This window comes from Mchenga conophoros, linkage group LG15, assembly GCF_057382185.1.
Source record: "Mchenga conophoros isolate Kocher_MC1m ecotype Shallow Benthic linkage group LG15, M_conophoros_male_GT1.1, whole genome shotgun sequence".
Classification (NCBI taxonomy): Eukaryota; Metazoa; Chordata; class Actinopteri; order Cichliformes; family Cichlidae; genus Mchenga; species Mchenga conophoros.
The window spans coordinates 14,012,306-14,034,964 of NC_140540.1; the positions used below are offsets into that span (position 1 = coordinate 14,012,306).

The 22,659-nt window shown below is 40.6% G+C and overlaps 3 protein-coding genes across 3 annotated transcripts; 2 read left to right on the forward strand and 1 right to left on the reverse strand.

Moving 5' to 3' along the window:
* Window positions 1-1,078: 1,078 nt before the first annotated feature.
* LOC146558025 (uncharacterized) lies at window positions 1,079-2,484 on the forward strand. The gene is made up of 2 exons (XM_085247948.1): window positions 1,079-1,215; window positions 1,365-2,484. The coding sequence occupies exons 1-2, from the start codon at window positions 1,107-1,109 to the stop codon at window positions 2,363-2,365; spliced, it is 1,110 nt and encodes a 369-aa protein (XP_085104074.1). The 5' UTR covers window positions 1,079-1,106; the 3' UTR covers window positions 2,366-2,484.
* A 610-nt stretch (window positions 2,485-3,094) lies between these two features.
* On the forward strand, window positions 3,095-5,888 carry LOC146558026 (uncharacterized). Its single transcript, XM_085247845.1, has 2 exons — window positions 3,095-3,202; window positions 3,278-5,888. The coding sequence occupies exon 2, from the start codon at window positions 3,295-3,297 to the stop codon at window positions 4,297-4,299; it is 1,005 nt and encodes a 334-aa protein (XP_085103971.1). The 5' UTR covers window positions 3,095-3,202; window positions 3,278-3,294; the 3' UTR covers window positions 4,300-5,888.
* A 1,426-nt stretch (window positions 5,889-7,314) lies between these two features.
* Window positions 7,315-22,249, reverse strand: LOC146558027 (voltage-gated potassium channel regulatory subunit KCNF1-like). The gene is made up of 2 exons (XM_085247889.1): window positions 19,946-22,249; window positions 7,315-7,363 (listed from the first exon to the last, which is right to left on the reverse strand). The coding sequence occupies exon 1, from the start codon at window positions 22,006-22,008 to the stop codon at window positions 20,512-20,514; it is 1,497 nt and encodes a 498-aa protein (XP_085104015.1). The 5' UTR covers window positions 22,009-22,249; the 3' UTR covers window positions 7,315-7,363; window positions 19,946-20,511.
* Window positions 22,250-22,659: the final 410 nt, after the last annotated feature.

The window sequence follows — 22,659 nt, forward strand, 5'->3', positions numbered from 1 at the left end:
TTGGGGTATACGTTGTCTCTCCTACTAAATAGGTTACACATCAGGTAAGTGTTAAAGTAATGTTTTCCACCAACTTAACCACAACTTAACTTTCCATACTAATTGAAATATATCACTTCTACTTTCCAACACCATTAAACTCATTGCCGACCTCATTGGTTTAGTCCAATCATCTTTCTTCCTGCCTTCTTCAGGACAGTCAACCTCAACTTCGCATACTTTATATCTCACTGCTCCTTTGTCGTTCTCCCTGCATACACTTCTGCAACCCACCTCCTCCCAATGTCCGCCTCTCCCATGTTACTCGAGCTCCATCCAAGCCTCCATCTTTATTTCCACCACCAGCGTCTCGAGGGTTCCTGCCCTCAGTCCTATCACAGCTGGCATTCTATTCAGCTAATCGCTAAATAGCTTAATTGAATTCTGTTGATCAATTAATCATGTTCAATATACTGAAATGGTCATTAGATCTCACCTCTGGGAAAACATTAATTGCTCCACTGTTGCTCCTGGCATCTGTATGTTTCCATGTTTTAACATAATAATTAATAGCAGGCTGTTAAATGAAAAGAGGCTGTGCAATTTAAACAGTGACGTATGCAAAATAATTTAATTTCAATGTTAGGTGTGATGTGCCCCTTAACTGGACAAACTATTTGAACTGTTAGGCCTGAGTCTTTATACTGTTTGCATGACATATTTTTTCCCTCCTGCTGATCAAACATTCTGTGTTGCTGATAAATATTGTTCCAAGAAAAATAAATCAACCAAATTTGGGAATGCTTATTTTTACCCTTTCACAAGCTCCCTCTTTCCTTCCTTCCTTGCCTACCCCATCCCCTTTCCACTGTTTAAAAGAAAATCTAAAGTACAAATATCTTTTGTAGTTTCATTTTTTACCCAATAGTAACCAATTAGCCAACAATGTATTTTTATTTTCTGACATTAACTAATAGACTTCAGCAATCTATTTCAGGAGTTTTTAGTAGAACTATAGTATTTTATTCTTGTACTTTCCCGTGAGGTATGAGCTGCTCACTCTGTTGTAACTGCCTGTCCTTGACAAATGACTGTGCAGTGACTGGTCCGTGTTTACACAATAAGTAATGATTAGGTTGGGAGATTCGTCTCCACAAATGAGTAATTTGGAAGTGAGCAGTGATAAATCTGATATAAGCAGCAGTCTGCAGATGGACACACATTCAATTGCAGCAGGTATTTTTTGTTGTTTTTTTCACTGTGTCTGATTGCCATGTGCATAAACTGATTTGAAGATTTGTTACTTGTAGCATTGTTTTGTAGCAAATGCAGATGTAATAATTTCCTTGTATTTAACTCTCACTTCTACTCGTGTTCTTTTCTAGATATGAAGTCCTGGTATGTTCTTGCTTTTCTGTGGTTGTCATGTTTCTGCCACAGAGCTCTTTCCTGCCCAGCTCTCTGCACCTGTTATCCCAGAAGAAATGAGGTGGTCTGTAATGAGCTTCCCCTGACACAGTTCCCCTCTGACGGTCTCCCGGAGAACACCACCCTGCTGACTATCCAATTCACAAACATCACCTCCATATCTGAGGCCCATCTAAATGCCATACCCAAGTTGCAAGGGCTCCATCTGTACAACAATCACCTTCACAGCCTTCCCTCTCATCTCCTCAGGGGCGTTCCTCACCTCAACACTTTGGATCTCACCGGAAACAGGCTAAACAATCTGCCTGCAGATGTCTTCAGCCACGCCCCACTACAGAGCTTGGTGCTGAAGAATAACCTTATTAGAAAAGCTGATGCAGAGTGGCTTTCTTATAACAGTAGCCTGACCTGGTTGGATTTATCTGGAAATGAATTAACAGAGATCCCAACTAATCTGCTTCTGAAGCTGCCCCACCTGGAGAACCTTGACTTCTCAAACAACCGTCTGGATAAGATACCAGCAAATTCTCTGAGTCAACTGAGCAAACTTGAGAGGCTAAGCCTGCAGAACAACAAGCTCGACACGCTGAATGGATCTGCATTTCAGAGCCTGCATAGCCTCACACATCTCTTCCTCACTCAGAATAAACTCAACAAGCTGCCCAAAAACCTGTTCCAGGGACTCACTCAGCTCAGACACCTGAGTCTGGATGAAAACCAGCTGAGCCATATTCCTCCAGGTTTGCTGGATGAACTTCACTTGCTGGAAGAGGATGGCCTCGACTTGACAGTCAACCCTTGGCTCTGTGATGGGAAGGCAGAGTATCTATGGAGGTGGCTTCACGAGAACAAGAAGAAGGCTTTCTTGCCAGACTCCATCACATGCGCTGGACCTCAGCCTCTAGCAGGTCGTTCAATAATATCACTAACAGCAAATGAACTAAACCTTCAGTCTTAATATTACTCCTGCTGGTCTTTATCTAACATGAAAAGAAATCCAGTTCGGCCTGTCGGATTTGAATCACTAAAACATGATAACTATGTGACTATAAATAAATCTGATATAAATAAGACTATTGTCTTGTTTTTTATTTCATTAAATTTAAGTGTGTTCATGTTACATTGTTTTCTTGTTTAGATTTAAATGAGAAAGTCTGCAGTATTATCATGGATTTTATGTTGGCATTTAGCTTAGCTTCACACAAAGGAAAATAATCCACCCACCAGAACATCTAGAGATCTCTAAAACCTCCTGTTTTGTTTGTTTGTTTGTTATTTTTATTCAAACAATGAATGACATTTGTAGGCAGCTTTTTGGCCAAAACCAGGCCAACCATTTCACCCGTTTTCAACCTTTCTGCTAAACTATAGTATTATAACCTGCTATTCTCGGGAATAGTATCCCTCTATTCATTAAACTGCTAACATTAACAGGCTGAGTTCTGAATCTCAAGCACCAACATATGGTTGTGAACTTGAGGGATAAAAATTAAGCCTAATGCCTATTTTTGTTATTTGTTTTCTTTTTGCACAAGTTAATTAATAATGTATCACACATGTACCCTTGCACATTGTGTTCTTGAAAAACTGAAAAAAAAAATATTGATTTATGTGTGGTAACATCAACTTACTTTTAGAAAGTACAGAAAACAGTAACCACTCACTTTGTTTGCTTGGTTTTGTTTGCCTATTGCAACATTTTATCCTGACTCATTGCTGGAATCAAATATCCTCAGAGTTGTGTAAAATCAAGTCAGCGATCAAAACCTGAAGGAATTTCAGCTGTGCTTTTCAGGTAACAACACATTTATAATCACATTGTCACCGTTTTATTACCTGTTGATCTTTTACGCTATTGTTTTCTTCTCAGTGTATTTTTTCTTAAAGATGAACCTGTGGCTGCTTCTTACTCTCACTGCTCTGGCTGAATATGCTTACCAAACGAGAGGCACCCACTCGTGCCCAGATCTGTGCACTTGCTCCTTTCTACCTTCGAGTGCAGAGGTGGTGTGCCGCCAAAGCTCCCTCACATATTTTCCTGCAGATGGTTTATATCCCAACATCACACGATTGTCCATCCAGTCCAGAAACCTCAGCTTCATTACAGCCAGACATCTGAGTTTTGTGCCTCTTTTAAACCACCTCCAGCTGTATCACACTAATCTTTCAAGCCTTCCTTCAGACCTACTGGGTGCCATTCCTCACCTGAGTACGTTGGATCTCACAGGTAATCAGCTGATTCATCTGCCCCCCAAAGTCTTCGTCCATTCCTTGCTCCGTAGTCTGGTGCTGAAGAATAATTTAATTGAAAAAGCTCATGGAGAGTGGTTTTCCGACAACAGCAGTCTCACCTGGCTGGATTTGTCTGGGAACCGTTTAACAAGCATTACAGCTGCTCTGCTTCAGAAGCTGCCTCATCTGGAAAATCTCGACCTAAGTCATAACCATCTGCAAGAGCTACAGCCCGACACACTAGCAAACCTACATCACCTCGAGACACTAAACCTCGCTGGGAACAAATTAATTTCCCTGAAGCCTTCAACGTTTAGTCACAACGTGAAACTCTCACAGCTGTTTCTGCAGGAGAATCAGCTCCGAGAGCTGCCAGTGACGCTCCTCCAGGGTCTGCAACACCTTGAACTTCTGCTGCTTAATCAGAATCGGCTACGGTATCTCCCCTCAGGTCTGCTGGATGACAGAAAATCCTCTTTTCAGATGACCGTAACAGGGAACCCCTGGCAGTGTGATGCCAACCTGGAGTATCTGTGGAAGTGGCTCACTAACCATCCTCAAAATGTCTTCTTTCTAGATGAGGTGGTCTGTGACGGCCCTGAAGCTCTGAAACATAAACAAGTTGTTTCTTTAACTGACAGTCAGCTTGATCCTAAATGACAGAGACTCACAATTAATGATGTGACTGTGAAACAGATGTTTTGCATTATTACTGCACATATAACCAGCCTGTTTCTTGTGAGCTGTCATTTATTCCCCCTTTGTTTAGATATTGTCCAGCCCACCGGGTGGCGTAAGATACTCAATAAATTTTCAGCCCAGAGGGCTGAATAGGCAGTATGGCTCATTTACTCAGTATATCCCAGCCAAAAACATGTTAAACCAAATGCATTCACTAATACATTCTCACTGAATTGATTTTCTTTCAGGCTTGTTTTCTGTAAGATTTATAATCGCAGATTGAGATTAAGTAACCCAGGTTTAAAAATGCTCTCACTTCCATAAGGGATCAAACATATTTTCATGAATAATCAATTTATAGTCCAGAGATTAGGACCAGAAATGGACGTCCTTGGTAGAAGAGAAGAGAAGAGCTCTTGTGAGATTCTCATGGTGCACGCTTGCACCAACAGCTCTGTCTCGCTTGTTTGTTGTGTTGCAGATTGCAGCATTGTTTCAGTTGTGCCCTTTTGTGTTTAATGATGTTGAGCATGTGGGAGTGAGTGGGCAGTGCAATGGCTCAGTCTTGCAGCTGACCTCTTCTGGATGTGTTTAAATATCTCCCTTTTTCTTTCTTTAGGTTTCTTTTTTCTCTCTCTTTCTTTCATATTGTGTATGGGTATATATCTTCTGCATGCCCACACACCCCCATACTCACGCCTTGATCACAGTGCGTGCACTGGACTATAATTTGTTACTTTTATAGCATATAAAACATTGGAGCCTCTTGAGGCTGTTACTTATGAAAATTAAACCTTGTTCATAAAAGTTCCCCAGAGAGTTGAAGAAGAACTCAAATGGATTCATGTATGTCTTCCATTCCACCTCTTTGAATTGTACCCTGAAGGTTAAAGGTTGAAGAAGTGGGCTCAGTGGTTCAAATCCTAATTCCCTCTAATGAAAATTCTCTCAGGTTGTGAGCAGATGCATTCAACTCGACCTTAACAACGTCCCTTTCTGTTTGTCTTTAATCTGCTTGTGCTTCTACAACCCACAGGCTCTGAGGTTTGGAAGTGTGTGGTAGTGGTGGGCATTACTTTGCAAGGAAAAATGAGGATGAAACTTTTCTAAGTGCTGATGAGCACAGAGGAATGGAGTCTGTCTAACTGTCTGCTAATGAAGAACACTAAAGTCTAATAGATCATATGTGAGGCTTGGAGACAAGAAAATTACTGTAGCCTTTCTGACTTTGTTCTGCAATAATGGAGATGTGATTTTCTTTGATTGCTGCTAATTAGCACATGTTAGAACACATTACTTGGGATGAAATGTGCCAAATTTAAAATAACATATTTTTTTATTTTTCACTATATTAGAGTTGCGGTCATTTCAGTGTGTTTTTTTTTTTTAATCGGCAACAATAGTCTTGATTTCTTTTCTTCAGGATGTATCAATGAACTAGAACAGCTTGTTGAGACTCACATTTTATTCTGAATTGAGCAAAGAAGAAATACCTTGATTTTCAAAGGAAGTTGTTTTTTGACTATGTACAACTGATTTTTCGCATTAAATTGACAGAATAATCTGCTGATCTTTTGTCCTCATTTCCATTTTCTTACTTTTTGTCCCTCTACAAGGACTCGAGGAAACCCACCTATGATTAGTTAAGTAGCCTAACATGCATGTGTTAGGACTGTGGATGGGATTCAGAGCACTCTGAGAAACCCCATCATTTATATTAAATGGCTTCAGCTCTACCTCTGTAATACATATCCAGTAAAAATGCCATAATATTGTACGCTGATATATAGATACAAATGCTGTCAAAGTACATTTTGCTGATAAAAGTACACTAAAAAGATTTAAGTGTACAAAGTTGTATTACTACTAAGCAAATTTGACTTGTAAATGATATGTTGATGTATTTCTGGCATGTTAACCAAAAAGGTTACATCACACATGCAGCAGTCATTCATTTAGAAATGTGTTTTTAATGCAAATGTAAACTCTTTTTGCTGTGGTTTTGATCCCCACCATTCAGCCTACTCAGTATCTTCTACTGTCTGCTCTTTGGTCATGAGCAGGAAATGAATAATTGATTAATTGATTGATTTTCTCAAAAGGGAGACAATGCTGTTGGACTGATATTGAATCTTCGACTGGAAAACCACGACAATGAGCCGAGTGACGCTTCAAAATTTGAGCCGAAGTAAAACAGAAGGTTAATAGTCTGCAGTGAGTTAGCATATTCTACTGTTCTAGTGATGGATGGATATTCTTCAGACTTTAGAGAAACCAAAGTCATTATTACCGGTAGTTCTGCATGTGAGTCAGATTGGGGAGGTTTTCAGCATCAGAGAAAGAGTTTTATGATCTCTGAGTTTGAAAAGTGTCGAAACAGATTAGAAAAAGGCTTGCATGTGACTCAGATGTGCCAAAGCTGCACTGCCATGACTTTGACGTCATTGTTTTGCAAATGTCAGTAAAACATGCCAGCACTGATAAAATGAACTGATATGTTTGTACGAGTGTGATTCAGATGGGTTGGTAAGCTTTGAACCAGTTCTTGATTCTGATCCTCGTTCACAACAGAAAAAAAGTTCTCCCTTAGTCTCACGCTTTTTCTTTTTTTAGTAACTGCTGCTCAAAACATTGAGGTATAATCAAGCGTACCATTATTTTATGCAGGGCACAAACTTAAGCTCAACCACAATCCCAGCAGATCATCTCAGGCCACATCAGCTAATGACCTAACTGAAACCCTTTTATGCATCCTATTGGACAATCTCAGTTTATGACTACAATTCAGGCAGCTTTGGCCTGCCTACATTTAGACCACCAATCCACTTTGCAACCCACCTTCTCTGATCTGTCCGACTCGATCAGTGTTTGTTCTTATCGCCTGATCTTCGCTGTGCTTGGAGCTCGCTGCTACTCCTCCTGCCTCTGGCTCTGGGGTTGTTTTTGTTTTTTACCTGTACTGATGTTGTTCACCTTTATTCCTCGGCTTTGATATTTCGTAGGTCTTACTCACCTTTTTATGCCGAGTGCGTTTGAGCTCGGGCTGTAATAAGAGAAAAGGTTGTTAGACTCATTAAAAGCTTTCCTCAAGGTGGATGAGAGAAGTCACGCTGTGGCTGCCTTCAGGAGCTCGAGGCCATTACCGTGCAAGCACTTAACAAAAGTAACACACTCCCACTAAACCCTTTATCAACCTTCCCACGTTTTTGCCAGTGATTGAGGGCACTTTTGTTTATCCGTCAAACCCATGCATGTTTAGGATCAGCATGTATTCCTTCAGCACATTTGATCAATAATCCCAGAAGCAGTTAAAGGTGATGGATTTGGGGGAAAATAATTAAAAATGCTTTGTTTATCATAATCAAATATGTGGATTTTATTCTTGTTATTTTCCTGCTCATATATCACCTCACTACTTGACAACATAAACATGGCGAAAGAAATGTGATGTAGTATTTGTGCATTATCCCATTATTGGCAAAGAGAACTGAGGTTGCTTCGCCTACTGTATGATTGGTTGTTGTAAATGGCCTCCCATGCTCTCTGGGGAATTTCGCTGTTAAGAGGCTCTGCCTAGATGGATGCCACGTTTAACACTGTGCCACAAATCACCGCTGTTTTACTGCAGGAACAAAGATTGTGTGAGGTTACCTCAATATCCCCAGACATAGGAAAACAACGAAAAACAGCATCCATCAAAATCTCAGTAAAAATGCAGACATAGGTGGAGGAAATCTGTGATTGTGGCACCAAAATATGAAGAGAATTTCACCACAATCGATGAAGAACATAAAGCTGCACTCATGATGGCTGTTTAAGAGGGAAGACATCCTTTTAGTATCTAGATATGGCCAAGTAAGGCCATTAAAACATCTGTGGGTAAAGATTTGGTATGCTTTATACTTGTCAATTTAACTTGGGGAAGAGGAAGTCAGGTTTATGTTATTCCAAAGCTACCGTGCCAAAAAAAAAAAAAGTGTGTAATCTTTCCTTGACAAGCTCATTCACACCATTAAAACAGACAGATTAATTCCTCCTTTCCCTTCAGGCTGTACAAACTGCAGGATCAGAAGCTGATTTAACATCTTTCATCTCAATATCTTGTCACAGCTACTCCTGCCATGTCTCGTTCTATAATTTTTTTGTCTTTCCAAATTGATTTCTTGATTACAGTTCATGTGTAATCACCCACCGTGACACATGCAGAGGACAAACAGAGAGTCCTCAGAGAGTTTAATTACCTCCGAGCGCAAAGCCAAGGACTCGGCATTTCATCACGGTCTGACATCTAAATCTCCTTGAGGACCCCTCGCATCCTCTGCCATAAGTTTTCATGTCTGCTCGCTGATGTTCTTTCACTGAGCTCACATGGATTATCATCTGGCACCATCTGTCCTGGGGGGCTTTATGCAGTGCTTATAACAGACCTTTCACCTGTTGTTGGGGCGCTTGCAGTGGAGTCACACAGAGCTGCCAGCAGCCACTGAAACTTGTTCAGAGCAGTTAGAAACGAGGTTAAGACCACTGAGGAATCATGTGTCATTGACAGGCTCTGAGATTAGCTTAAGTCAACTGTTTCTAAGTTTAAAAAATAAAACTAATAAGGAAAGAGATCATTTGTCACATATAAGAGAGCTTCTGAATAGATCTCTGTTTTTTAATCTTTTTTTCTTTAAGGAAACTGACTGTGCATGATTGCGGAGGATTAGCCAGGAGCTGAAATCGCTCTATTAAGGCTCGCTTTCTCCTGGCTCAACACATAAATCTTCAACTTTTGGGAAATGTGCTCCTTAGTTTTTCTCAAAGTTAATGTAGATGAGAAGATCCCACTCCCCCACAAAAACTGACTAAATCAGACAGCCAAAGTTTAAAAACAGGGATTTGACGTTTTATGGAGGCTTATGTGTTCCTGTGCAGTTTACAGTTTATCTATATTTAAAGTAAGATGGGCTCAATGTTCTAATCTATAAAACTTTGGGTTTGTCATGGACGATTTTTATGTAGGAATAATAAAATTTTTCATAAAATGGATTTTGCCTCCAATGCTGTGAATGTTCTTTATTCAAACCACATTTCTTTTTATTTTCTAAAATAGGAAAATGGTACAGGGATTTATTGAAACATATTTGCTATGGTCGCCTTTGTGCTTCAACACTCTTTGAACTCTCCTAGGGAAGCTTTCTTGTCATTTCTTTAAGTAGTCTTCAGGAAAAGATCTCCAGGTTTCTTGAAGGACATTGAAAGCTCTTCTTTGGATGCTGGCTGCCTTTTTTTTCTCCATCAAGATGATCCAACACTGCTTCGATAATGTTGAAGCCTGGGCTCTAAGGAGGCCAATCCATTGTGTGTATTTCTATCCAGGTATGCTTTTACTGCATTGGCATGCTGAAAAATCAACCTGATGCCAATCAGATGCCTTCCAGATGGTATTGCATCCTGGATCAAAATCTGACCATACTGCTCTGTGTTTATAATTCAGTCAATTTTGTAAAGCTCTCCAACACCACTGGCTGAAATGCAATGCAAACCATGACAGAGCCTCAAAGAGCCTTTACAGATGGCTGTAGACACTCACTGTTGTACCTCTCTCCTGACCTACCAAATGCTGGCAATGATTTGAATCAAATATTTACCATTTGGACTGATCCCTACATAAGATCTGCTGCCCCTGTTTCTCAGGTTTTTCTCCCTGTTCCCCTTTCTTAAAAAATGTCTTCTTGACAGCAACCCTTCCACTGAGACCATTTCTGATGATGCTTCACTGAACAGTAGATTTAATCGGCTGAGTGACCAGATGTATCTCTCAGGTTCCTGTTTCTTAAGGACATATAACTTTAGACACTGATCATCATCTCCTGCAGAAAGTCTTTTTAGTCCCGCCACTTCTTATTTTGTCCTCTACTTGCTTCTTAAAAAAGTTTCTTTAAAAAAGTTTTAAGTACACACTATACACCACGCTGAGATATGCCAAGTTTTCAGCTAAGAGCTCATCTCTCTTGGAGCAAAAATATTCTATGCCTGTCAAGTTTTGTTATTTTTGACATTTTTCATAGATTCAACGAAAGAAATTGGAAGAAATTATAAGTGATGAGTGAAAAAACAGCCAAAGAAAAACTTTTAACAACCTCCAGAGACCCTGGAGAACTGTTGCTCAAGACCGCTTTGAAAAAATTACATAAAAGTCTGAATCCACAGAAGCAAAATCTAAGAAATATAAGTAAAGAAATTAAGCACAACTCAACACTTTTGCAAAGTATTGTATTTGTATAAAACTTTAGCTAATTTCCTCTTGTTAGCCTCCAGGGATAGAAAGCCCAGGCTAGATATTACAATACTGCAAAGCTGTCACACTGAGAAATGGAAACTGCATGACTGAAATCTTTTATGACAGAGACAAATTTCACAACCCAGAGGAGGTATACATCTGATAATGCCCCCACTAAATATTGTTTTTATGACCTGCCACCCTAAATTGATTGTAATTATTGTTGGAACCCACTACAGGACGAGGATGTTCCACTCCATAAAGCTTCATTGTCTCTGGATAAGATAATCAGCACCTGCAACTGTGTCAGTGGGCAGCTCAGATCTATCACTACAGCGCTGGTCTCTTGAGGGCAGTTTCCTTAATGGGATGTCCATACATTTATCAGTAGAGGTGACACAGGACCGCTACAAGATGCCCTTTGTAATCCATTTTTGAAGCGAGAACCATCAGTGAAGGGCATCAGTGAATTGACTAGGTGAGCAAAGAAAGAACAACATGTGCCAGAAGGAAGCAGACAGTCATACCTCTTTGTTATACTGACTGTGGTACAAAAGGGAGCCTTTTTTTTTTCTTTTATCTGCTGCTTTTTATAACGTTTTAATTGAATTAATTTGCTTTTAAAAAAAAATCAAGCAGTGGATGGGTTGATTTTTAAACAAACGGGGGCAGCTTTACGAGCTTCGGCTTTGAAAAAGTATTTTGAAGCTGTCCGAGGCCCTGATCAAAGCACTCAGCACAAAAGTAAAGTGTAAAGCTGTGACACAGAACACAGTGCACAGCCACAAAATGACAATTCAAAGACTGTGACACAATGCATAACAAGTCGGTAACAACAAGAATAAATACACCATGATTCTGACTTTAATTTACATATTCATATTTGCTGAATGAATGTTCATTTTACTCTGGGGGACACAGCAGTGTCAGCATGAAAACAGTGGAATATAAAGAGGAGATTATTTTCCTGCCCTCACTGAGGCTGGTTTAAACAAAGCCTTCAGTGGCTGAATGTATGCATTGTTTGTATTGATGTTCTGTATTAAATTTTCAAAGAAATGGCTCAAAGGTTTTCTAGGAGTTAAGATAAGCAAAAAGGCAACTCAGAGGTCTTTACTGAATATTAAACACTGTTCTCAAGCAAGGAGGCAATTAGCCTAGTTTAGTATAAAGGCTAAAACGAGGGGGGTAACTGGCTTTTCACTGGTCACACTTATTAAGCTGGTTAAGTAAATGTTTTAAACTGATGACCTTATATGAAGTCATGTCGATAAATGCCGCAGTCCTGTTTGGCAACCCGCTCTGTGAGTACTAATCCCACCATGTTCTCAAAAGTTTACTAAAGTTTACTACTACAAGTTTTCGTTTTTACCCTTTTATTGATGATGAAAGATCTGAGTTTATTTGGGGCTAAAAGAAGAAAGTAGTTTTTCTAGTACGCTAGTCTCATTTAGGGGCCATAGCATAGTCTGTTTATTGGCGCTATACACTTGGAGTTTCAAATTGAAAAGGCAACTAGATTCCTGTTTGACCACAAATGTTTGGTTTACTGTTTATATTATTGTGTTATAATCAAATTTAATATAATGGGATCATTTTTTACTGATCAGCAGTCCTAGGAACAGCAAAGCAAAGAACCTTTTGTCTTTTCATATATATATATTTGCCTTTCATATATATACAGTGGGGCAAAAAAGTATTTAGTCAGCCACCGATTGTGCAAGTTCCCCCACCTAAAATGATGACAGAGGTCAGTAATTTGCACCAGAGGTACACTTCAACTGTGAGAGACAGAATGTGAAAAAAAATCCATGAATCCACATGGTAGGATTTGTAAAGAATTTATTCGTAAATCAGGGTGGAAAATAAGTATTTGGTCAATAACAAAAATACAACTCAATACTTTGTAACACAACCTTTGTTGGCAATAACAGAGGTCAAACGTTTACTATAGGTCTTTACCAGGTTTGCACACACAGTAGCTGGTATTTTGGCCCATTCCTCCATGCAGATCTTCTCGAGAGCAGTGATGTTTTGGGGCTGTCGCCGAGCAACACGGACTTTCAACTCCCACCACAGATTTTCTATGGGGTTGAGGTCTGGAGACTGGCTAGGCCACTCCAGGACTTTCAAATGCTTCTTACGGAGCCACTCCTTTGTTGCCCGGGCGGTGTGTTTTGGATCATTGTCATGTTGGAAGACCCAGCCTCGTTTCATCTTCAAAGTTCTCACTGATGGAAGGAGGTTTTGGCTCAAAATCTCACGATACATGGCCCCATTCATTCTGTCCTTAACACGGATCAGTCGTCCTGTCCCCTTGGCAGAAAAACAGCCCCATAGCATGATGTTCCCACCCCCATGCTTCACAGTAGGTATGGTGTTCTTGGGATGCAACTCAGTATTCTTCGTCCTCCAAACACGACGAGTTGAGTTTATACCAAAAAGTTCTACTTTGGTTTCATCTGACCACATGACATTCTCCCAATCCTCTGCTGTATCATCCATGTGCTCTCTGGCAAACTTCAGACGGGCCTGGACATGCACTGGCTTCAGCAGCGGAACACGTCTGGCACTGCGGGATTTGATTCCCTGCCGTTGTAGTGTGTCACTGATGGTGACCTTTGTTACTTTGGTCCCAGCTCTCTGCAGGTCATTCACCAGGTCCCCCCGTGTGGTTCTGGGATCTTTGCTCACCGTTCTCATGATCATTTTGACCCCACGGGATGAGATCTTGCGTGGAGCCCCAGATCGAGGGAGATTATCAGTGGTCTTGTACGTCTTCCATTTTCTGATGATTGCTCCCACAGTTGATTTTTTCACACCAAGCTGCTTGCCTATTGTAGATTCACTCTTCCCAGTCTGGTGCAGGTCTACAATACTTTTCCTGGTGTCCTTCGAAAGCTCTTTGGTCTTGGCCATGGCGGAGTTTGGAGTCTGACTGTTTGAGGCTGTGGACAGGTGTCTTTTATACAGATGATGAGTTCAAACAGGTGCCATTCATACAGGTAACGAGTGGGGGACAGAAAAGCTTCTTACAGAAGACGTTACAGGTCTGTGAGAGCCAGAGATTTTCCATGTTTGAGGTGACCAAATACTTATTTTCCACCCTGATTTACGAATAAATTCTTTACAAATCCTACCATGTGAATTCATGGATTTTTTTTTCACATTCTGTCTCTCACAGTTGAAGTGTACCTCTGGTGCAAATTACTGACCTCTGTCATCATTTTAAGTGGGGGAACTTGCACAATCGGTGGCTGACTAAATACTTTTTTGCCCCACTGTATATGTGTGTATATGTATATATATGTGTGTATATATGTATGTATATGTATATATATGTGTGTATATATGTATGTATATGTATATATATGTGTGTATATATGTATGTATATGTATATATATGTGTGTATATATGTATGTATGTATATATATATGCATATATATGTATAACTAAGCTTTGAGATTGCATCCTGCACCAAGACCAAACTCATCTTTACTTTAATATCAAAACATTAAATTCGTTTAATTGCATTTAAGTTTTCTGAAACAGTAACACAGGAAACTAAATGGAGCAATTAACAGCACAGAGTAAACATATTCATCAGCGAGACAAAGTGAGCATCGCAATTGATTTTTAGATTAAGGCTCTGTGCACAGGTTTATCATAAAGCCATTCTTGAATATTAGTATTCCAACACAATAGCTAAAAAAACCAATGAGAGACTATTAAGCTGATATATTGGTTTCATAAATATTTTGTTGTACCCTTTGGTTGAACATACGCTATATAAATCCATTCACCCAGTTTTATGTAGATGCTTATCCAATGGGATCACAGAGGGCTGATCCCAGCTGTTGCATGGTGAAAGGCAGGGTACACGCTGGGCAACAGGCAAGTCCATAACAGGGCTAGCAGAGAGAATTAGTAAACCACACACTCTCATATCCAAACCTCAATGTAAACAGCTAATTTGCAATCAGCTCTTGCCACTGAATGAATCAAATAAGATGTTTTCCTGAAAAGAAACTGATGCAACTTTCCTGAGCCTACATTTTGAAGCAGCAGGGACCACCATAGATGTTTTCAGTGAGTTAAGGTCACAGCAAATTGCCTCCTGGAAATTCAGTGTATTACACTGTGATAGCCTGGAACCACCCACTCTATATTTCACATTAACGGGCACTCCAAAACACCCTCAGTTAACAACCCTGAAAAAAAGCAGGTCATAACTTGCTCACCCGATCTCAAGATACTGAGCTTACACTGAAACTAAGTTAAACTCTTGACATGTGTTCTTTTTTCCCAGCAGCTCTTCCCAGCTGAATGGTTGTGTGAAGATTGGTAGACAGACATGTGTGGGAACATGTATCATAGTTTATCTTTCCACTCTCTGAGCATGAATCTTCACTTTCACCGAAAGAAAAGATAAAATGGTAATCAGGTATCACTGCAATCTATGGGGATAGTTATTGCTAATTTCTTTTAAATGAAGGTATTTACATGCCCTATGTATTAGTGCACCCATAGTTATCACTCAGTATTCTCTTGCAGGTGTCTTCAAACAGATTCATAGCATTTGCAAAACCCTCATTCATATCTTTGCAGGAGCTTTGCATCAGACAGCATGTCTCTTAGTCCCTAAGACAAAAAGTAAAAAAACATCAATGAGAACTAGTCTACAGGTGAGTCATTTTTCTCATAATGCTTTTTCTTTTTTTTTTTTTGTAGTTCTCTGTAATATACCACCAGCAAAGAGCGGAATTGTTTTCACTGTTTACCACTTTGCACTTTGAAAGGTTTTGGCACATTCAGCTGTGAGGCTACATTTTAAATGATGCAGTGACTGTGCATGGGTTATTTGGCATTCCAAACGAAGGTCTGTTATTCAGAATACTGTACATTTCTTAGCGTTGTTCTTATAAACCCACAGGAACAGATGTTTTGCAAAAGAACATTTTGCAAAAATAAAAGTGGAAAAAAGTGATAAAGGTGCACAAGAGGGAAGGAAAAAAAAGCTATGAAAATAATTTTAGCAGACAGGTTGAGTGGGATCAGTGCATCATCCCATTCTGCTATTTTGTTGAAGGTCAGATTTAATCTATGTAATTATTGTCATGCAATTTTATGCAGCTCTGCCTGAATTGAAGTGCTCCAGGGTACGCCTACGCAGTGTTTTAAACATTCCTGCTGAAAAAAGATGAAAAGGGCACACAATCTTGTGAAATATGTTTTTCCCTCTTTTTCTCAATCTAACATCAGGGAGATTACCTTTTCCCTTTCCTGCAGCTGAAAATATCTTTCAAGCAGCGATAGTGCTCGCAGGGGTGGGCTGTTAAGCCTTAGCACTCCCATTCTTATTCAAATGAAGGCATTTGACCATCTTCTGCAGGATATGAATCTATTCAAATGTATCTCATTTGTACGGTTTCAGGGCCGACATTATCTGCTTTTAGTGTGATCTTGGGTACTATTGCATCAGCAATATGTCTGAAAGTTTAAATGGCATTTGTTTTGTTTATCTTCGTCTATTTTTCTTTTCTCTTATTTTCAGACACACTCCATGAGTGACGTTAGCTTGTCCTCTGAAGCGTACATTTGATGATTTAAGTAAATGGCTCCACCCCAACACCAGCACAACGGCAGCCAACATCCAAAGAAGAGCTTTGAATGTCCTTTAAGAAACCTGAAAAACAGACTTTTGCACAGTACTATATGACCCTGACCCTCCTGGCTTTTCCAAACATGAGGTTTATCTCTGCAGTGGGTGCTTTAGCATCAGAGTTCCACAGCTTCGGCTTCGGATTAACCCGCCTGGAGACGGAGACTCAGTGAATTCATTAAAAAAAACTTTCTCTTATAGCTACACTGTCTTTAAAATGTCATTTTTTGTTGCCACCATTCATTTTTAGTCATGTTTATTCGTTTTATTTACATTTTGTGTTTGCATTTTTTCTAGTAATTTTAACTTCACCTTAATTTTCTGTTGTTTTTTGGACAGTGCTGCCTTGTTTTCTGTTTTATTTTACCTTGTGGAAATCTACACAGGATACCCAGACGGTGAATAAAAGCTTTTCATATTAAAATCACATTTTACAACAACAGCAGAGCAAACAGCTGCTTTGGGACATGTAAAACATAATTTGCTTTAGTTTGTGTTTTATTTGTCTGCACCATTTGTATACAGGATACCTACAGAGACTTCCCTATTTTTAGATGGGGAACGTGTGCATGATCCTTGTTCTAAAGGTCAAAGGAGGGGAGAAATGGGAGAGGCATCAGTGTGTCCATGCTGTCATCAAAATTTTTTGGTGTAACCCAGTACTAGCGTGCCGGTATGCCACAAGTTAACAATCGGGAGTCAGCTGGAGGGGATGCATGAGTTTTAAGAAGCGCTTTGATTTCCTGAAACACATGCAGATATGGCAGGTGGCAGTCAAGCAGTTAATTTGTTAATTTGCTAAATGTTTATTTATAACAAGCAACATGTGATACTAGATATAATAAAATAGTCGGTGATATAAATATTGTATGATATCAAACAAACATAGCGTGCTGCATAGCCTCACTGTGTGCTGCCATAGATGATCCTTTCAAGTCTTTTTTAAGTATGTAGATAAACAGGTTGACCATTTTCCACCAAATGTTGACAGTTTTTTAAACAAAATTGGTTTTCCGTCATACCATCATGTCTCACAAGTTTAAAGGATATAAATATATATTGATTCAATAGTAACAAGCATTATCTGGCTGGATTATAATTGGTACTATGTTGGACAATGGGATAATGAGTACAATGTTGTGCAAATGTTTATCTTTAAAACCCACTGAATGTAGTGGATGACCACCGTGTGGGTGTAACAATTGGCAACTGGCAATCAGATCACAGCAAGCCACTGCAGAGTAGATCACACATGACTGTGGGCATACGGGTGAACAACTATGTTCATGTGTGAGGGCAATTATGTGTGAGCACTTGTAGAACGGGTAGGCGTTATAGAGAGGGGTGGGGGGGGGGGGGGTGTGTTTATATATGCCAAAGTCTGTGCTTATACATCTAAATTTGAACATGAGCGTGCGTGTGTGTTTGCGTGTGTGCCGTAATAACATTGTTCCATTACACAATGCATGCCTTTGACATTCCAGTCCCACCTGTCAGCGTGAACAAAGGCCTTTCTCGCAGGCTTTGACATGCGTGAGTCTGCTGCTGGACGGGAGAGATAGCGGCCCTGTGTAGGATGTGTGTGGGAGGACAGCCTGGAGAGTCCTTCCTGACCTTCTCCACGGGCTTCCTTTCAGGTTGACTCGAGCTAAGTGGAAAACACTAGTGAAGATGTAGCCATGCAGAAGGAGTGCCCCCTTTCTCTTCAAACTGACATTTTGTAAGATGTATCAGGTGATTTAGTAATGCAGCAATCACAGCGCTTGAGATTAACATGTTGCTCTTTACTTTTAGCTTCCCAACTTTTAACTTAAACCAAGAGAAATTCTACATTGGAGATGAATGTGAAAACTGGGATTCTTTTATAATAACTACATTATGTGACTTATTTGTACTTAATATTTTAACCTTTTAAGTCGCTGACCGTGGCTCAAGAGTTGGGAGTTCGCCTTGTAATCGGAAGGTTGCCGGTTTGAGCCCCGGCTTGGACAGTCTCGGTCGTTGTATCCTTGGGCAAGACACTTCACCCGTTGCCTACTGGTGGTGGTCAGAGGGCCCGGTGGCGCCAGTGTCCGGCAGCCTCGCCTCTGTCAGTGCGCCCCAGGGTGGCTGTGGCTACAATGTAGTTTGCCATCACCAGTGTGTGAATGGGTGGATGACTGGATGTGTAAAGCGCTTTGGGGTCCTTTGGGACTAGTAAAGCGCTATACAAATACAGACCATTTACCATAATACATTTTTTGAGGCTGAAAAGTTAAGTTAAGGCTACAGGAACTATCCAGTGATTCCTAATTAGGGGTGCTCCTACAGTAGCTCCTAAAACTGTAGGCACAATTAATTATGTTGTTAATGTATAAATAGGCATGATTCATTAATTACTGAAGATGCACACAGTCACCTTATAATGCCTAAAACTAAGCTGTTCAAGTTTTATTTTTCCTGCCGTATGATTTACTATAAATCCCTATCAGGTGCAAACAGCTGCTATATATTGAAAAGGATTCTGCTGTGAATTTTAGTTTAGTTACCTTGGAAGGTCATAGACTGACATTCTTGCTCTTACCCATAGACATGGGATTATCTTTCACATCCACTATGCAGACTATGAGCTTTAGTCCTTCATACAGTCTTTTAGTATGGATTAATGATCGCTGTCTGTAAAAGCAGCACAAATTTTGTGTTATGACAATCCAGAGAGACACTAACACATAACCAGCTGAGTTCTCTGCAATCAGGGGTTACTCTATGTATCTAAAGTTGTTCAGGACAGATATAATCAAATATCAAGACAAAATGTATCATAAATTATTCAGATAATAACCCACCTCACAAGAAAATTGCAATAAAAAAAAGTTACCTTATAGAACTTTAGGGGCTTTCAACTGAGAGCAATGACTTAAAAGTTTAAAAGCCACATTAGACATGACATCTGAATGAAACGTGCCAGATTTTAATTATAGCTCCCCTACTGTGCCGCCTAATTTTTCTAAGGACTGGTTTATTTGTGCAGCAAATTTCATGTCACTCAGACTAATGGCGTAGGAGCTGACACCTTTCAAACCGTGAAAATGTAACCTTTAAAAATAGCCCCCATTAGGGCAATTTAAGAGTTCATTCTGGAACATATGAGGCAGTGCGAAAATACACGGTGGTTTCAAGTTTCTTTAAAAATCCATTACCTGCTTTCCAGACAGTTCTATTATTTATTTATTTATTCTTTTTATGTATTTTTCTTCATTGTATTTCCCCGAACGCTGAAAAACGAATGTATAGAGTTATACACGAGCGTTTTTGTTTTGCCTGTTGCTTCTTTCCCTCATCTACAACTCGCTGGTCAAGTTTATTCCTCGGAACCTCTGCAGAGATGGTGACGACTGCTGTAAAAATTTTAACCCATTTACAGGAACATGTCTTGCAGGCAAGGAAGCCTCTGAAGTTCCGATGTCGGCAACACGAGCTTAACGAGAAATTCAGTCCAATGACACAGACGCTGCATTAAAAATTCCTGCACAGTAGACGGGCTTTATGTTTGATGCATTACCTCACAATCATATAGTGTCAGTTACAAAAAAAATTACAATGATGCCATGACGATTACAGGCAGCAGCAAAAATAAACCCACCCCCAGCCTTATGTTGCTTTGTGTCCCCATCATACACCTTTGGTTGCAACACGTTGCAGTGATACAGTCACCTACCTCATTTGAATGTATGGCATGTGGTCTGTATCCAAACACCTTCAGCTTTTCTTCAGCTCTGTTTTGATGTCTATACACTCTCACAAATCAATCCTGGGGTCATTACATTTATCTGTGCTCTTGACTAAAGCTGCTTGTCTGCGTTACTAAAAGCATTTACTGTGATGTATATATTTCTGTACAGAGGACTACGCTACAATGCGGTCTACAGTATAAGTGTGAGGACTATGGGCGTGTTACATAAGATGTCTACATGGGGGAATCGGTGTATTGGCTGTTTGAACAGAACCCCTCAGCCTACAGCGAGTCACTGCGCAAAGGCACAGCTCATCAATTCAATATCTCACACATATGTCTGTTTAACAGGCGCAAATCCTCAATGCATTTAAAGGTCCCTGGAAAGCATTAAAGCCTTCTTCTGTCCACGAGACTATTTACATTCTGCAGTCACGGCGGTGTCATTAAACCAAATTTGTCAAGTTACGTTTGAATAATTCAAAACTGAATAATTAATTTCATGATGTTTCTTCTTTTGCTGACTTTTTAATGTAAGGGGGGTTTCCCTTTCATGAGATAAAATGTTCAGTGGCCTCGGCTGTGCTTTCAAAGCTTGTGTCCATGCTAGGGGTCTGGATGCCCGCCCCTCCCCTGGGATCCTTCAGTAAGGGAATGAACGTATCGCTGTGACCGGAACGCATGTCGTTGTCCCAGGCCCCTGCACCGCAAATATGTTTATGGGAGCCAGATGCAGCCATGAGCTCGCCGCCGGTGCGCAGTGCCATCAGTTCAATCTCATGTTTGGCCGCAGTCTCCAGCACCTGTTGCTTGTTGTAGAACAAGACAAAATTGTTGATGATGGGATGTATAGGCAGGGCTATGGCGATGACCCCACAGAGAAAGCTGATAGCCGCGTTACACCGACCTAAAGTGGTCTTAGGGTAGACATCTCCATACCCCACTGTGGTCATGGTGATCACAGCCCACCAAAAAGACTGTGGGATGCTGGTGAACAAGGTGTCCGGGTGATTCTGCTCCATAGTGTAGCCCAAAGCCGAGAAAAGGAATACCCCCACGCCCATGTACATGAGGAGCAGTCCGAGCTCCTTCAGGCTGCTCTTTAGGGCAGATGTCAGAGTCTGGAGTCCCGAGGAATGGCGAGCCAGCTTGAAAATGCGCGCAATGCGCATTATGCGTAAAGCCTGCACTGCTTGCTGCACATTAGCCAGCTCCATCACTCCCGCGCCGAAGGAGGTCAGAATCAGCACCACATAAAAGGGCATGATCGCCATGAAGTCGATTATATTCATGAAGGACAGTACGAATTTTATTTTATTTGGGGAAGAGATCAGACGCAGGAGGTATTCAATAGTAAACCAGCCAATGCACACGGTCTCGATGACCTCCAGGACCGGATGCTCCGTGAGTTTACCCTCCGAGTCCTCCACCTGCAGGTCGGGGATGGTGCCGACGCACATCACCACGGAGGAGATGAGGATGAAGATGAAAGAAACTATAGCGATTATGTGGGCAGGCAGGGACGATTCTGGCTTTTCCATCAACCGCCAGAGGCATATCTGGAAGCGCTGCCAGCCCCCTGCAGACGGATCGCCTTCTCTGTCGACAAGGATAGTTCTCACTTTCTCGGCTATCTCTGCAAGTTCATCCTCTACCTCTTTCAGGTGGCTTTTGCAACATTCATCCAGAAAATCCGAGTCAATTTTCCAGAACTCCATCTCCTTCATGAAGCAAATTGGACATATGCCTCGTTTCATGTGTATCTCCCCATAATAATACAACTCAATTATGCACTTAAAAGCTTCGGGGTCTCTGTCAAAGTAAAATTCTCCCGTGTCCGGGTCGTAATCGTCACATATTAATGAGATTTCTTCAGAAGATTTGAGTGAACTGTCCACCAGCTCTGCCAGTCGAGTCTCCGGGAAGCGAGTCAACACGTCTCCATACAACACCTGTTTCACTCCGCCGATATTCACCACAATCTCAGTCTCTTCACTGGCCTCAGAACCGTTGCAGTCTGCATACCGCGTCCTCTGGAAGCCCCACATTATTCTGACAAGTCCGCCAGAAAACAGCCAAACTCTTTGAGATTATAACTGAATCCGTTTTCTGACAAAGTTAACGCAAGTCACTAGAAGCTCTGGCGCTGTGCGTAACAACCGACAAACCTTCTAATTTCTGTTCTTTTAGGTTAGAAAAAAGTGTATGCTCAGAAACTGAATGCAGCGTGAAGTCTCCTCACTTCCACTCAGCTGTGTTTGGCAGTGATCATTGCGCCTGTGCGCTCTGAGAAAGTTGGCATTGAAGTGCGCCTACTATCAAGCGTGCCATAACCAAAGCAAACCGAGATTTCCAGGCTTAAATTTCACAATAAAACACGTATAGCAGTATGAGACAGGTAAAAGTGGAGCAGGCTGTTTATTTAATGTATAATTTAAAGACACACTCTTTGTTCCCAAAATTGTACGCCAAGTTATGTTCATTATGGGATGCCAATAGTAGCACATGCAAAATTCAATGTATAATTTGTTCAATAATAAATTAGCGCATTATACTAAAAGTTATGGTTTGTTCTAATATTCACTCAGCTTGCTATAGCCCCACCCGACCTATTATCTTGGCATGTTATGCTTTTATTTTTTAAAGTTCGCTGGATGTCTTCCGCTCGCGCAGTGCAGCCAGGCGCAGATCATAAATCT